General features: G+C 39.8%; 1 protein-coding gene across 1 annotated transcript; it reads right to left on the bottom strand.

Moving 5' to 3' along the window:
* Positions 1–9960: 9960 nt before the first annotated feature.
* LOC118409933 lies at positions 9961–17599 on the bottom strand. Its single transcript, XM_035811334.1, has 7 exons — positions 17083–17599; positions 16302–16448; positions 15643–15910; positions 14494–14621; positions 12956–13070; positions 12101–12312; positions 9961–11770 (listed from the first exon to the last, which is right to left on the bottom strand). Exons 1-7 carry the CDS (start codon positions 17362–17364, stop codon positions 11537–11539), a joined length of 1386 nt encoding a protein of 461 aa, XP_035667227.1. The 5' UTR covers positions 17365–17599; the 3' UTR covers positions 9961–11536.
* Positions 17600–17646: the final 47 nt, after the last annotated feature.

Raw genomic sequence — 17646 nt, 5'->3', positions numbered from 1 at the left:
TTTGTTTTAGACAGAACTTACATTGCCTACCAGAATCTGTCTAGTAGATGTCATTTTGATACATGTAGCATAAGAACAAATTAACAAACTCTGGAACAGACCAATTAAAGACTTTAAGTGGTGCACATGCCAGAACATAAGTCACATTAAAGAACGTACAATGAAGCCAGCAGAATGTAGAATGAGTGTTTTAAAATCATGTATGAGGAAATCTCGGATGTTCATAATTACAAGATTGGACACATATTAATTTTGATCCATGATTTGTTGTGTGTATTGTTCTTACTTCCTTTTGTTAATTGGGGATCATCCGGCGTAAACAACATCAAGTTTGAGACTTTGAAGCATGTTTGTAAGCCTAATTGATGGTAGATGAACCATCACATTGTATTTAATTGTTATTGCGGTTCATTTGTAAGTCATTAAGTGTGGTTGTCTAGACAATGGTCTCTAAATGATACTGTTTATCCTGTGTTAACAAGGGGGAAAAGACAATGACACACTTTCTGAAACACTGGCTTTGGCAGCTGTTGGCATAATGCCTAAACTTGTTTTCAAAAGGAACACAGTTGTACAGGTATACACTAGTTTCTATGTCAATAAAACCAACAAACAAATGTTTGGATAACATACAGGTTTACTATGATTTACTTTGTCTATGGAAACCTTCTGTACAAAGTTATGATTGATGATTAAAAAGGGTTTCAGAAGTGTTGTTCATAGAATGCATGCAATGTAAAACAAAACCTATTGATCGTTTCTCATAAATATTGATACGAGGCTCCCAACCCACTTCTGTCAAATGCCATCAAGTTATCTTGTAGCTTGTTGAAACTGGACACTTTAAAGCAGAGAAAGAAGAGAGCAAAATTACTCCCAGATTTTCCCCTTTCAGGACCGTTATCTCAAAATAAAACCACTAATCCCTACTGGGTCTTCTTAATCTCTTGCCTGGAAAAAAAGTGGTTTGGGGAATTATCGATTGTCGGGTTGTCACAGGAGATGGAAGGATAGCAGATTTCAGTGCACCTGTTCCATAGTTTTGTCAATGTAAAGTGGTATAACTAGTTCGTTTTTTCTACTGTGCAGCCAGGTTGCAGATTTTAGATGAAAGTCTGTCTCCATGACTCATCCCTCTGTCCTGGGACGGAAATTTGCTAGTTGGGACAGACAAAAATTTCACCTCATCTGTCCAATAAATCTGACCTTATATATGTAATAAATGACATGAAGCTGAAGAAAATGTATTGTAGTAAGGTAAAAATGACAGAATGAACAATGAAAATCAACAAAATGGGCTAACAAACAAAGAGCAGGACAGAAGGAAATTTAAGCTGAAGACAGCCCTGTTTAGATGCTAATTTTACACGTTTCATGGCTGCTCCACCAGACTACAAATTGGAAACCCATTCTTGTTTGTAACCATCTTAGGTGAGGTGGTGAGATTTTGCTGAAAGTGCTTTTTCTGAAACTGTTACCGAAATCTCCAAGCTTAAGTTGCTTAGCTGTAGTGTCATATGTCTCTTGGTTACCGTATTGTCTCATTTAAAGTAAATCAAGGACTTCTATACAATACCCTTGTTTAAATTTAAAAATGCTATTATCCTATTGTCATTGTCCCTACAAACTTGTGAATCCCCTTAAGTTGCAAAAATCCTCAGAATAGAAATGTTGTTATGATAATAATGTAGTTTTGCATCCTTCCTAGAAGTGGAGAGATGTCCTTTTCCAATTTATCTGTGCAATAATCTCAAATAAAGTATGCACCAGACTTTGGCAATGACTTTGGTAGCTCATTAATTTATGATTTTGAAAAGTTTAAAAAGTGTGTCCTTCATTTGAAAAAATATGGTGGCTGTAACAACAGAAATCAGAGTATCAATTTTTCAAAATAGTTACTGTATGCACATTATGCATGACCCTATAGGAAATTCCTGAAGTGGAACAAGAAAGAAAAGAAGTTTTATTTCTGTTGACTTTCTGGGATTGACATGAATAGATCAAATGTTTTCAGGAACTCTCAACCCTTTTGCAACAGGCTGTTCAAAGAGGCTACCAGAATAAGCCCCAAGCTAACAGCCATTGTGAAACCGATGCATTCAAGATTCTCTTCTATCTATTTTACAGGGGTTTGGATCAGTCAAGTTCATGGATGACACCCAGGGAGTAGGAGTAGATTTAACTTTTTTTAAGTCAAGTATTCTCTCATGCTCCTTGAACTTCAAGGAGGTTCTAAGGAGTGAGACGTCTTCAAGAAATAGCTTTGAAACGGTTCCCGCTGTCACTATCATACTTGAGAACTATCGCAAACTTTCAAATCTTGCCAGCAAAGGATGACGAAATTGCCCCAATTTATCAAGCCATGGTATTGGAGCCATTTCCTTGGTGGCCTCTCACCTTGGAGGATATTTGGGGACTTGTTAGCACTGGAAGTTTGCCAAGATGTGACAGAAAAATCAAAGAGCACAACTCTGTCAGTCTATAGAAATTTCAGTGGATATTAAGAAAGACTTGCATCAGCATCTGAATTCAGATTTTTGCAAAGTTTGGTTAAGAAATCCTCAAGTTTGATCAAACTTAAGCCTCCTCCCCTCAACCCCCTCCATGCACATAGAAATTCAGTTTTAAGATCTGTTTAGCCAACAAAAGAAGCCCATGAAAATATAATCTCTTCATAGGCAAATGTATTAGCATGATAGCTATGTTTTCTAGATATGTTGCAGAATTAGTAATAAAAGGAATCATAAAAAAATAAAATAAAATCCAAATAAAAGACAGACATGGCAAAGCATATTCTTTTGTTGATACTGCAATCACAATATAATTTTTGAAACAGGATTGTTAGAAAACGTCAGGCTACACCAATTTAATTTCTTGGTTCACGGATTCGCTCGCTCCTATTTTTGGGGAAAAAAAATAAAAATAAAAATTACCACTCAGCAAATTTTCACCATAAATGAAACCATTCACCAACTTTCTGGTGTAGTTAACATAAAAACTGACACTACTTTTGTAATTTTCAATGAACAGGTGCTGTTACTGTACAGTAATAGTGTTTTTGTACTTTTTTCAAGCTGAAAACTTTTTTTTCTTTATGTTTGGGCTTAGCCCTTACCTTTACCCGAACCATTTTACAATTTTTATTTTTATTTCGCCCTCTCACTCCATATTTTTTATGAAAAAATCCGTGAACCAAGAAATTAAATTGGTGTGGCCTCAGTAGAAATGAACACAACTGAAAATTTTGCTTCATCATTTTTCATTGCAGGAAAATTGGGAATGTATTTAGTCTGGCCCATGAAATATGTTGGGTGGATGGAGTCCAATGGAGGCCCGGGATCCCAGGGGAATGGAAAACAGCTTACTGCGTTTAACGGCCCATCTGGCCATGTGCTGCCTTATGTTATGAACAATGCCCTCGTCTCGACTGTGAAATGCTGCAAAATCCATATCAGTAAATAAACATTCAGCTCAATACTCACAGAAAAGTGGAAGATGCCATTAGTAATGTCTATAAAAAAAGGAGCAATTTGTCTTGTTGCTTGAAGAGGAATTGTTTCATATTAATGTTTTGTGTGTAACATTTCAGAATGTAATATGCTGAAATTAATTTCAGTAAATCAACATGAATTGACTGCATTCTTGAAAAGGGGGACATGTACAATGTATATAACTTTGATATAATTACCATAAAGTCCACAGTTGGACTATAATATTGTGTGGACAAAGTTCGGCACACCATAGGTATAACATTGCAGTATGAACTGTTGTAACAATACAACAATAGTTACGGTTCTGGGTGTACTGTTGCTCAATTCTTCTCCTTTCATCCTGACTGATCGAGACACTGCCCATATTTCATACATGCCTCCCTAATTTTTTGGCAGGTTATAAAACTCGGAGCTAATCTGTACAAATGTTGCCGGCAATCTGTTAAATGCCACTTGAGAACATTTCATAGCAACTGGAGTACCTGTGTAATTAGTTGTTTCTTCATAAAGGCGAGAAAATTGTTGAAGGAAATTAAGTTTGTGTGTAAAGCAAATGCCACGAAAGACTACCCAATTATTTGTTATTTGCCATAGAGGTTATATTATTTTCGTTTTTCTTCTCTATCTATTACCGCGTCTACGTTACAGCAGAAGGTACGCATATAAACATGGCCTTCATCAATTCAAATTTCTGTGTCAAATACTACCACACATACTTTTCAGATTTGAACTTAAGTTGGTAACAGTATAACAATATCCAAAGAAACAAACTTTGTAATACACTGACTTCAAAAACTGTCTCTAGCTACTGTAATTGAAATGTTAAGAGAGTGATACTGAGATGTGTGGAAAGGCCGTAATTGTTCTTATGTAACCATGCCTATTTTTGGCCTTAAACGCAATAGGGTCAATTAGCAACAAACAAAGAAACATGATTCATGAAACATGAATATGTTGGTGGTAACTTTCATTTATTCATTGTGACCTGGTGAGCTTTTTCTTGATACTGTGGTCGCCAGGGCGCAATTGTCATACTTTAAGCCAGCACCTTGAGTGACTTCTGCAGTCAGTTTTGGCTGTGCTATAAATCGTGAAGCTTTTGCAGTGGGTTTTTTTTTGTGTCACACAAGAATATTTTTCCTGTAAATGACTGCTGTACACAACTGCAACTTTCCAACCAGCAAAAACCTCCTTTTCGCTCTTACCCAGAAAATAAAACCTATACAGGAGTAAAATGAATGTACAGTGCTTGTATATGGCAGAAGTGTTTGCTTTGTAGTGTTTGTACTCTAAAACTAGCAGAAATCAACTTTGAAAATAGTTTTCTTTTTAAGCCAGGGTCGGGACAAATCAGACAATAAAATTGACTGTGAGGGGTGCATGTGTTTGACCCTCTGATAGATTTCACTGCTTCAAATTACATGATGGATTGATGAAGTGTATTGAATAAAGGTCATTCAACTCTTTTAGCGTCTTAAATATGCAAATTCTTCTGTCTCTGTTGTCATGAGAATAACCATCAGTGACTGATTACCTTGACATAATTAACAAATTAACCAACTCAGAAATTTTGGTAACCCCTGTGTAGAAAACTCGACAAGTTATGTTATAGAAAGACACTATAACTGGGTTCTTGCTGTTGAGATTATGATTCAAGACGTGCGTCCCCAAACCATGCAGGAAATGGCAAAACAAAACCAGGTCTTTGCGTCTTAACTCGGGCACAACCTTAACGGTTCATGTCCGCCCAATTATGAGGCAGTAGCTCATCATTGGGTGATTGATGTCCCAGAGACAGTGACACCGCTGCGAACCCCAGCACCCCACCTGAACTTTCCCAAAGTAATTACAGGCGAGCAGGATGCGCCAAACAGTGGCATCCCATCACAGCCAGGCAATTTACTCGTTTTGCATGCTCCATGGGCTCTAAATTACAAACCAAGGGACTTTAGTAACGAAAAGCCAATTGGATCTGACAGGGGAGTCAGCACGCTTCCTGACTCCGATGTGCCACGCACAACAAACAGCCAAAATTACATTAGATTTATTCAATACTGTCAGGATTATGCCAATTCCAGACAAAGTTGGGTGTGCGGGAGTCGGACAGAATGTCACGACGAATCTCCCATTTCCACCCTGCCAATAACGCCGAGCGCGGTTGCTGAAAGACTGTCGATTCAACGGCATCGCTATACCAAGTATTTGCCCACCATCGCCCCCTTGTTCACCCGATTATCCCAAACTAGGGCTCATTATTGATTCTATTGACACAAGCTGCAGAATTAATATTTCCCAAGTAGACATAAATGGAAGCCTGTGGTCCCTGTGAAGCCTAACCATTTGTCAAACCGTGCACTTTAATAAACATTAAGAAGCTCGATATTGGAAGGTAATATCCCAGGTTGGCTCAAAATGACAACACTAAATCTTCGGGGCAATAACTCTAGTCATGCTAATAACAGCAGCGTTCGCCTCATGCGCCCAATTCTAATACTGAGCACCAGTCAACGGCAATTACCCAATGTGCCCTCTGCCCCCCTCAACCTTTGGAAAGCCAACAAGAGACAGCGATTTTGCCCCGCGAAATGAAAATAGCGATGATTAGAGGCACAAGTTAACATTGTACTTCATACCTGGCTGTCGCGGGAGAGGGAAGACATAAATCACACCTAACAAGATCAGCCCCCTACAAATTCCATAATATCTGGCTGCCATCCTTGGTTGACTCTTATTACAACCTAAATGGCACAATAACCACTTTGTTTCTGCTCATTTTGATGACTTGCACCCAGACCGATCATTCACACCACCCCAGCCCCGTCTTGAACACGAAACCTGCCCTTCGTAAACTCGTAAAACGATGTGCACACAATGGAATTTGCCAGCGCAATATCTAGTTTTATTTGGAAACTGTCTGCTGGGGGAAATGCGGCGGAACATAAAAATGGATCCTGGCTTTATTGAACTCGCAGCCCAGACAAACACGGCCAAATCTCCCTCATATGTTCTCATCTGTCCCAATTTTCCCACTGTTTAGGGCTGATGCTGTTCTATTGTCTCTTCATTTGTGCATTGATTTTGCTCATTCTGTCAACAATTGTCCCCCATTATCTTTATCAATTGAATCAAGCCGCCTGTTCCATCTGTTCAAGTCCAAATTTTCGACCGACCGCCTGGATTATCACGTGAAAAGCACCTGTCTGGAGCGAGGTGCCGGCATCCAAATCAAACCATTTGGCGGGGCTGAGCGCCAGTGCCAATAATATTTATCCACTCCAGCCTGTTCATTCAGAACAGCACAAGCTGGGGGCAATCGGCATTGTTGCTGAGGAGTTAGGGAAGGCTAACATAAGCTGATAATAGAAATGGGGGGAAATTGCTTCCCTGCCACCCTGAATGGGTTGCAAACCACAGTAAAAGCAAAGTACAATGTGTTTCAAACAATGTTGTCATTTGAACTTGGTGAATGCTGTCTAGGAGACTACCAAAAAGTAATCACGTTGACCAGGTGGTCCTTACATACACGTATAGTCACTTGTACAGGTTTCACTCTTAATGGGAATTCAGAGAAACACAAACAGGAAAACACAAACACAAATAAATAAATGAACACAAACAGACAGAAACACAGTAATGGAAAATAGGCATGTACAAAATAATGGCCTTGACACTAAATGGGTTTAATATCCTTTTTGATCCCCCTTATATTCCAACATTATCAGAAAACAGTTTATGTATTTATCATTCCAATGGGTAGGTTAATGTTGACACCAGGGACAATGAAATAGGACAATATCTGCAGATGAATGGGCACTACCTCAAGGTAATGGGGCCATATCACCAGGATATGGACAATATATCCTCTGATCAGTGTGGAGATGATGCACACTATCCTAGTAATGAAAATAACGTAGCAGTTTGCCTATAGACAAAGTTTTTGCACTGCATGAAATCCAGTCTTTAAGCAATGTGCCTTAAAGCAAGCGTAAAGACGCATTTTTGGAAAGTAATAAGGTTTTGTGTTACAAAAGTTAGTGCTGGTACATTGTATATGTACACACTTTGAAAGTAACTTAAAGAAGACAGAAAGAAAATACTGCAACATTTTTTTTTCCAAAGTTTCAACATGTAAATAAAGTGTAGAGGCTTCGGGTGTGACTGTCATGACAGTTTCTAGATAAAGGAAATTTTGCCAGGGTTCTACAAAATCCAGTCCAACTGAACTTGAATACCCCTGGTTTATATGAAAGAAATGATAGTATGTCAAATTGCATGTTTCAAATTATGGTGTCACTAAACTCTGCAATAACTGAACTCTTACAATCATCACATCCCAGATATAAATCTGGGTTGACACTGCTGGATTCACACAGCAAAAATTAGGGTTTATTCTTAGACACTCGGAATGCGAAGACTCCCAAGTTACTTCCACATAACGAGACGGTGGCAGGTAATTGCCATCTGGTTTATGCCGGGTAGCAAAGTAGTCATGATATGTCAGCGCGGCTGATTAGCAGAAGATGCATGTTGTCACACCTCCCTGAGCAGTTATCGCGGCTTTTACCACCAGAGAAATCATTAAACTTTGCCTCCGTCATTAACGGTGCACATCAACCCCCTGTTAGAGGGGCACTTAGCTGAAATGGATGCATCTTTGTGGTGGAATCATTGATTGCATTTGCACCGTGGATAGGGAGTCTGACCTCTGCTCCCGGGTCAGAGTCTTGCTCGGACGGCCTCACCTTACCGCGGCGCCTACGTCGAGATATTGACTTGACTTCAGTACATATCTGACAACATCAAGCGCCTACGGATCCTGGATCGATTCTGATATTTCCACTTCAAGCACCATGGGGCTCCGGAAGGGGAGGGGTCAAATTGTGACAACTGTTGGTATTAAAGTTGTATCTGGTGATATTTTAGAGCGAAGGGGTAATGTAAGATTTATCAAGGGCTCTGCCATAAATGACAAACTGCAGTTTTGGTTCCATCAATCCACACAAAAGCTATGAGAAAGGCTTGTACAATGTATATGTGTAGGAACTAATGTTTGAATTGATGTTGTCACAGTGGTGGGTTCGTTTCTTTTATTCCACTTTTATCCTTGACAAACAATATTCTTTTTTTTTCATATTGTTTCTGTGATAATTCTATTCTCTACTATTTGCCTGATGATTAGACAATGAAATCACAGCTTGTATCTGTGTGCAGCACTATGATAGCAAATGTGTCCACACTGATTTGATTAAATGTATGGATGACATTCTCTGGCCACACCCAAATTGATGCGAGTGTGCAGAACAAATATCAATGTCGACAACTGCAGGGCTTGAAATGCCCATCTGTAATCAGTAGAATAATGTCAAGATTGCAGATAAAATTATAAAGTAACAAGGACACCACTAAAATGCAGTGCCATGATACTGAGATGGGCTATCCTGGGTTTTTTTTTAAAGTCAGAAACAAAAAGATTCACAACCACAAAGAGTTGCAACAGCCATGTTTCATTGACCGTTGGTGACCCTTGTCAGGGCAATAGTGACTGGTTCTACTTTGCACTGTGTTGTTGCTGCAGTAGAAAAAATGCTGTCCCAAATGTGACTGAGTCTGTATCCCCCCTCATCACAGCTTCTGACAGGAGTGATCATCAAGACAGTGGCTGTTGTGACTGTTTGGTTGTGAATAAAGAACTGTCAGTTATTCAGTCATTACCAACTTGATGAAATTATTCACGGAGATTGAAATATAACTTGCAAAGCACCAAATTTCTAGAATGCAAGAGAGTCTGTTGTCAAGCTGGCTGCATTTCCATCCCTTCTTCAAGTGATTACACCTACAGAACCTGTGAAAGGCAATTATTGTTAACATTTTGGTGTGTCATTGTGAACATCTTGTCTCATAAAGTTGCAATCATCTGCAGATTAAAAGAATGTATTGCAGTACTGGTGAATGTATATTCCTGCCATTGTTGGTTATTGTTAACAGGCACTCTATGAATATTACTCCAGGTACCTCCATGAGAGAAGTTTTGAGATGCTACTCCACAAGTTGGTCAGGTTATTAAATGTAACCAAAGGCCACACAATTTTTTTTCAAAGGATGGCATCCTCTGATGACCCCAAGTCTGATACAGGAGTGAAGGAAATCGGGCAAGAATTGACAACGAATGTTTATAGCAAGTCACGTTTATCTATTTGTACACACACACAATTTTGTGGTGAATTTCGTGTCAATTGTACATCTCTTTTCATAGAACCTGTTGTTCCAATATACTGCTTGTAGATTTAAAACAACAGCAATTTGAGGGCATTATTCAGTTGTGAATTTGCCATACAAAATCTAACTGTCTAGCAACAGAAAAGTTTGTTGTAGTCGGTTTTATTATAATAGTCTTGTTGGAAATCCTACTTATGTGTAACATTGTCACTGCATCTTAACAAAGAAGCAAACATAATGCTGCAGAGCACCCAGACTTAAAATGTTATTGAAGCAGGCCAAAAGCAAAGTCTGCCTGGATGTCATCCAGGAAATCAACTTCATGTGGCCTTGGTTAATCGTGATGTTACCTGGTGTAATTTATATGTTGATGTTTGTAGTAGCCCAGAAAGGATATGCTATTAAAGCTAATGGCCTACAAAATAAACCAATCTTCCCTCTGTCTGCCACGATCACAGTTTGATAGATCAGACCATATTCTCCTTCACTCTCTCTCCAGGAGATGGAAACATCCAATAAATAGATTTTGCAGATATTGTCAGACCTGAAAGCGGTTGGTGGCAATAAGCATCCTTTTTGGGCAATCACGCGCAAATTCAATTTCGTGCCGACACAATCAAGTCGATATTTGTGCCGCTGTCAGCTGCCATCAGTGCAGTGGCGAGCCCAATAATTTTCAAACGGGACTGACAGATACAACAAAGCATTATTCCGTGTGCAATGAACGGAACAAGATGAAATCAAGTGCGAGAATCGATGGGGTGCTGTGGCAATTGACACCCTCAATCCACACACAAGTTTATGCCCACTCTTCTACTGCAGTGACATACACAGTCATGAAATGAAGGACATATTGTAAAGGAACCGTGAATGATGTTTTTTAAGTTGAGGGCAAATGCAGATTAGCCTTGGTGAGAAGTTAAAGAGGATGATAGTGCCGAAAGAGGATGCTTGTGCTGAAAGTTAAGACCACACACACATATGATTTTCTTATGAATGGCACTCAAAATCTGATGGTGGAACTTATTATTTGCCCTTTGTAAAAGGAGTGCAGAAAATAGTTGCCTTGTGGTGGCAGGATCTTTTATGACCTGCTCAGTCCCTGACAGTTTGATATCAATCACAACATATTCCATTTTGTGAAGACCAAATGGAACAGAAAGAGAAACTTTCCCCAGACATCACAATTTTATTTCACAGAAAGACTGCTTAACCACTCTATAATATATATAACCACTGTATAATATATATATATAAGCGAATATATATATCTTAAAGCCAAAGTTACTTCAAGAAACATAATTGCAAAGACCTTGAAAACCTATTGCAGCTTTGAACATGCATTAGCATTCCGTACTTCATTGACATGTCATACAGTAAGCTGACTTGAAATCATGATGTATCTTATAAGATGATTTTCAAAACCTTGATGAAACTATTTTTGCCCTTAAATTGTAAAGAATGCTGTCAGGGGCTTTCCTCTGACCAAATTCTCAAATACTTTTACACCCATTTCCTTAATGCCATAATATGTACATCGCTAACAGTCACAGCTCCTTAAGCACAACTTTATATGAAAGTTAGAAAAACATGAACATAGGAAAAGCTTCAATACCTACCCACATACCAAAATTGAAGACAATCCATCTGGGCATTCTTGAGTTGTTGTGTTGCCAGACACATGAGTGCTGCCAAAAACATAGCCTTCTTGGCAAATGTAAATGTGGCTGATAGAATACAAAATATTCAGTAATTTCTCAGTACTGTGAGGAAAACAGAGTATTATTAATGACACAGTATGAAATCAGAAATGTCCTGACACATAGAGACTACAGTTGGGAATGAAAAGGAGACTCCATCGCAGCTATAATTTCGAAGTCCTCCTTGGTCTGCTTGTTGAGGAGCTGCGGCAGCTGCACCACACAGCCCCTGTCCTGGTACACCTGGCAGTAGTCCAGGATGTAGCGGATACATTGGGGAACAGCATCATCATCCGCACAGAACGGGCAGGGGTTTAGGGGGTTCGTCCTGTCAAAGTCGCACAGTGAGTCCATACGTGCCGACTGTGGAAAGCAGAACAAAAATTGTTTATTCATCTTTCCTTCGTCAGTTTATCAACCTGAACTGATCAGACAAAAGAAGCCAGTATGCAACAATGGGCACCTGTCATGTCAGTGCATACATGTATATATATCATGTAATATCTAATCTCATCATACTCTCATTACAGAAGACAAGAATTGAGTTATTCTTTGAAACACAACCAGGTTTCTTGACCAGATAGACCACAACAGGTCACAAAAATCAGTGCTGTAAGACTACTGTATAAAGACTAAGAATTGAGTTGTTCCATGATAAGAATGTTTCCTGGGAAACAGACCCAGGTGCCTGACCTCATCCTCCTCTGACCCATGGTTCTGTCCATCCCAGTCTTCCTCGGGGTTGTCCCCCCAGTCATCCTTGTCCGTCTCAAAGCGGAAGTCGCTCATCCTGGCCTGCTGGCTCTCACACTTCAAACGTGGGGCCAGCGGAGCAACTTCGTTCACCCAGGTCTCGTACTGGGCCAGGGCATTGCCAAAGGAGTACTTTCGCTCACTCGTACTACCTGTGGGACAGTGTGAAGTGAGGCAATTTAGTTAAAAAGACACTAGAATACTGTAACCTTACGGTGACTTTTGTAAGGTCCAATTATACATGCAAACCAACATGGGGATAAAAATCAATTAACATGCATACAAATATATGAATAAATCAACATGTTCAGTTTCATGTTTGATTCTTCATGTATTTACCAGCACACTACCAAGAAATGTCTTTTCTTACTAGTCTTGTTTCTTCTAAAACACAGATAAAATTCTTAAAAGATGAAAACTTTCTGTGTTTAAGAAAAATATTTCATCCACAAGATAATAATTTTTTTCTTAAGTTATGTTTTTCTTACAACATTCTTCTTGAAGTAAGATCACTCTCTTTGAGGAAAGATTGAAATTCTAAGATGACAAGAAAAATTATCTTGCTAAATTTGAAAAACAATGTCTAGAAATTATTGAGAGTAAAAATGTTCTTGAGAAATATTTTCAATTCAAAAAATTTACAAGGTGTTCCTTGTTGTGAGAATTTTTATGGGAAGAATCTTCAAAGTTTTGTTTTCATGTATTTGTGCACAGTAAGTGTTAAAATAATCTCCTCTATAACAAACCATACAATGCCACAGACCAAAATGATAATATTGACAGAGGTATTCCTACCCTCAAACACAAGCTCAGCCTCCACAGGTGGTGCATGCTTGCCGTGTTCCTTCCACCATGGTTTGGACTTCCACCACAGGGCAACAGCCTGCTGACGACCACCGCCGGAGTCAACCTGCAAACATGCACAGAATGGATGTCTTCTGTTTGTCTCTTTTGAAAATATATGTCGATGTCAACTTATTGTTTACCCATAAAAATGTAACAAAATACATATTCTAGTACATGCCGGTACAAATTACATAATCTATGTACATGCTTACATACATATGAATATACTTGATACAAAAAAATACTACAAATGAATATCAGATATAGCATGTTCTCTTCCATCCTGTTACTCAGGTGATAAGGTAGAACACAGTTTTTCACCTATGGGGCTTTACACGGTTAAGGACCTCAAAATGAAGAAGTTTAATGCCTCAAAATTCATAAAAGGGTGCAAAGGTTAAGGATTGAATATGTTTAAGTCCAGGATACAATCTACAAACTATGCAAAAATGAGCTTAAGTTTGTCCGCTTGTTCTAGAAAAGCCACTGTTATTTGACATCCAGCACAGGTCATCATACTGCAGCCGATGCCCGAAAATTGGCAAGAACATGATTCATGAGCAAAATTCAACTCAACCATACAAACATCGTAACCCAAGTCAAAACACAACATATTCCTCTACCATTCATCACAGTTTTTGACTCGCTGACGCACACAAGAATTTCTATAGTTCCTTCAGGTACTGTGACACACTACTTTGTGCCCAAACTACTATTGACCTCAGGGCTTGTGGATAAATACTGTGATATGCTACCATAAGACCTAAACACCCATTAGTCAGGTGCAACCACCCACATAACACATGTACCCACCTGGTGCAACCACATTTCCAGCAGGTACAGCATGTCCACTTCCTAAATGTTTAGGCCACACCAATTTTATTTCTTGTTTCTATGATTTTTTTTGGGTCGGTCGGTCGGAAAAAAATTTTTTTTTAAAGGCGGGGGTAGGAGATACCGGACAGGAAAACTTAAACTTTCAACATTTAGAGGGTCCCTGGTAGCAAAGTCCAGAGTTTAAAGAAAAATGACAAATGTACCGTCCAAAATAGGCACATACAGCTACTGGAATTTGAGGCCAATAGTTAATTTGAGGAGGGAGAGGCAGTGAAATTTTGTCAACACGAGGTGTGGCCATCAATTTCAAAAGTTTGTTTTTTTTTCAAATCGGAAAAAATAGGTCGGGAAATCCGAGAAACAACAAATAAAATTGGTGTGGCCTTAGCCAGATGATAACACCTGTAATACCTGTCCCTACAGGAAACACCAGCACTCACCTGGTGCCACCACATCTGTGGCAGATACAGCATGTCCCCCTCCTCCATGTTAGCCAGGTGATAACACCTGTAACACCTATTTACACATGAAACACCAGCACTCACCTGGTGCCACCACATCTGTGGCAGATACAGCATGTCCCCCTCCTCCATGTTAGCCAGGTGATAACACCTGTAACACCTATTCACACATGAAACACCAGCACTCACCTGGTGCCACCACATCTGTGGCAGATACAGCATGTCCCCCTCCTCCATGTTAGCCAGGTGGTAGCGCACGTTCATCACACGTGGAAACTTCTCCAGATCCACCTTGTCCGCTGGCACAGGTGAAACACCTGAGACAACACATCAAAGGCTGTCTTAATATTGAGAATATTCAGCAAAGCAAGAATTGATCATTTGCCTCACATTACGAGAAAATTTGATGCTAGAGCGTAGAAACAATGTTACAGATAGGCCACAAAGAGACAGAATAAAGACAGGTATATGCTTTAAGCCATACATCAATTACACGCTAAACTAAGTGTTAGGTAATTCGACTTTATTCTAATAAGACTAGTCTCCAGTATCTGTTCTTTTTCTAAGACCACTGCAACTACTGCTATTGCAGCCAAAGCATTAAGCTGCATTTGTATTCATGAAAACTGGTTTGACCACCTTTGGAGCAACTCACCATCTTAATCATATGTATTAAGTGGTGACTCCTGGCCTATATCAAATGGTGTCACCTTTTGATTGGGTGTTGGGCTACTTCATTCTAGTTTTGCCCCTGGTCAGTCATCGGCCATTTGGATACATTTTGTATCGCGATACCTCATCCTCCCAAACACACAAACACTTTTCAAAACAATTCATGACTTTCCCTGGTCTCAGAGGGAAATAAACATATTGACCTACACTACAACCACATTTTTTCTCACTAATCATGACTTTTATAGATCTCTAAGGGAAAGTGTCATAATTGAGCTTACATGACAAGTCAAAGCTGTCTGTGACTCTAAATTTGGGACTGGAAAAAATATTGACCTGGCCCAGAAATTACTAAAGCTAGAAAGGGCAATCCAGTCCAAAAAGATTACTAGTAACTGTTTCTAAATACAACTTACCGGGTAAAGCACCATATGGTGACCAAGAGGAGGAATGTAACCCTACTATAACTAGCATGAACATATGATCATCAAAAATGGAATATTGTTTGAAAGGACTCTAAATACTAAAAAAAGGTTCCAATGATATGTAATACAATCCATTGGAAAAAAGTATTCACAGAGATCTGATCAATCAAAATTAAGTTTCCAAACTTCTTGCGCTAAGTTTATGTTTGATTTAGACCCTCCTCTTGCAGCTATTTCTCACCCAAAAGGTCAGCATCATCAGCATACACATCATTAGAGTAGACAGGTGAGACCAGGATGGCCTTCTTGCTTCCCCTGATCACACACAGCATGTTCTCATCCGTGTCGATGTGCAGGGTCGAGCTGGTGTTCCCGCTGCTGTGCCAGTAGTAGGACACAAAGAACTTGGACGACATCTCCTCGCAGCGGAGGCACAGTGGCAGGATGACGTCCTCGCGCATCCCTGGGTGAACCTCATCCACCAGGTACAGGTCCTTCTCCCGATACACCTGGAGAAGGAGAGTTTGGCACTGACATAAAACCATTCATACTTGACTGATTTTGTTCTGTCTGACATATGATTCTTTTTGTCTCGTTTTCATTGCATTTCTCTCATAAGGAAAAGACACCTAGCTTAGGTGGGAGGTCCAATAAATAATGGATGTGAGGTAACTTTGTGCATCTCCATCTCTATATATAACTGAAAAAGGCCATCTCCTTGAGCATAATGTTCAGTAACATATATCTCAATCTTCAATTTCAGGAGGATTTGATTTTGGTTCTAAAGAAAGCCATAGACACTGAATGGTGAAGGAAGTTACTTATATGTGTAATTTTTTTAGCAGAGTGCAGTCATGAATATCATGCATGAGCAAAGAAAGTCTCCAAAAGGCCACCTACCTCCAAAAAGTCTTTCAGCATTCTAGATGGAGGAAGATTGACCTTGTCGTCATCCTTGGTCTCCATGTTGAAGGTCACATCCCCCCAGTTCTTCTTGAGGTACTCATCTGTCCACTTTGTATAAGCAGGCCAGTGCTTAGCTGCACCCTGGGGAGAAGGTTAAGTCAGTTATTTCAGCTCTAGGTACATATACAACCTAATCTCTGTTAGAAGTCCACTTTGTGTTTTGCAAGTGGCAACCTGTAGCTTGTTCTGTAATGGAACATGAAAACCTCCCACATTGCCGTATGATTTTAGATGCAATGTTACTATAGTTAATAAGGAAAAGTTATCGCAAACCATCAAATGTTGTAACAGTCCACCTGATAGAGTTTTTGCCCACCTTGTAAATAATTAGTCCAGTACCATAGAACATTATATAGGTTGATGTCTGTTGATCATTTTTAGGTATATTTCTATGGTCTACATGTAGATGGTACATTATGGCTTTATAGCTCTTAGATATTATTATTATGCGAATTATGTCCCAGCATTTTTCCGAGACACAAAACTATTGTTCTATGATACCGGACTAGATGTGTTCACGGTGGGCTACGTTTCTCATTTTCTTGGCCTCCTCTATAAAGCTCTTTAATACTAGACTATAACAAAGTATAGGTAAAGATTTGGATAACAAGCTGTGTTATAACTTGGGTAATTACAGGTTCTTCTTCTTGACATTGCAAGCTAGCACGAACACCCCCACTCTAGTACGTCACGTATATGGAAGCCATCAACGTACCTTGATGACGACTGGTTTGTGTTTGGAGACGTACAGCGCGTGGAAGTCTTCAGGTGCAATCATGTAGGGCAGTTCCTCCACGATGTGATCAGGGGGGCGATGGGCGCCGAAACGCTTCATGTGCCCGTTCTTAAACATCTGTTCCTTGGTCAGTTCGGCTGGAGGCGTGTTACACTCCGCATTGTAGATACTGCCGTCCGCGCCATGACAGGCAGTTTGTCCGTCCTGGCTAGATATTCCTGTTAGAGCACACAGCAGGAAAACGAACAAGACTTTTGCCATGGTGTAAGGGGGGGGGGGGGGGTATCTAGCTAAAAGCAGACAACTCCTGGCCTCTCCGGTAGACTGACACGGAGAATACTTGGCTACACAGACTCTAACAGAGTTCGGAGCTGTATGGGAAGCACAAAGCACGACAACTTCCGCACCAGTTCTTGTGTAACGCCACAAATTGCAACCTGGTTTACACAACTCACTGCACTCGTTGTCTGACTGGATTTTCGGGTCGCCACTTCCGGGTACGTCATAGGCCAACTTACAGCCAATCAGCGCTCGCCGTGGTGG

This window comes from Branchiostoma floridae, chromosome 2, assembly GCF_000003815.2.
Source record: "Branchiostoma floridae strain S238N-H82 chromosome 2, Bfl_VNyyK, whole genome shotgun sequence".
Classification (NCBI taxonomy): Eukaryota; Metazoa; Chordata; class Leptocardii; order Amphioxiformes; family Branchiostomatidae; genus Branchiostoma; species Branchiostoma floridae.
The sequence above is the reverse complement of the archived record's forward strand: the minus strand, read 5'-3'. Positions and strand labels throughout refer to the sequence as shown.

Coding starts and splice junctions, on each gene's coding strand:
- LOC118409933 (XM_035811334.1), bottom strand. CDS start 17,364: ATGGCAAAAGTCTTGTTCGTTTTCCTGCTGTGTGCTCTAACAGGAATA. Junction 12,313..12,955: donor GGCTGAGCTTGTGTTTGAGG/GTAGGAATACCT, acceptor ACTGTCCCACAG/GTAGTACGAGTGAGCGAAAG. Junction 11,771..12,100: donor ATGGGTCAGAGGAGGATGAG/GTCAGGCACCTG, acceptor TGCTTTCCACAG/TCGGCACGTATGGACTCACT.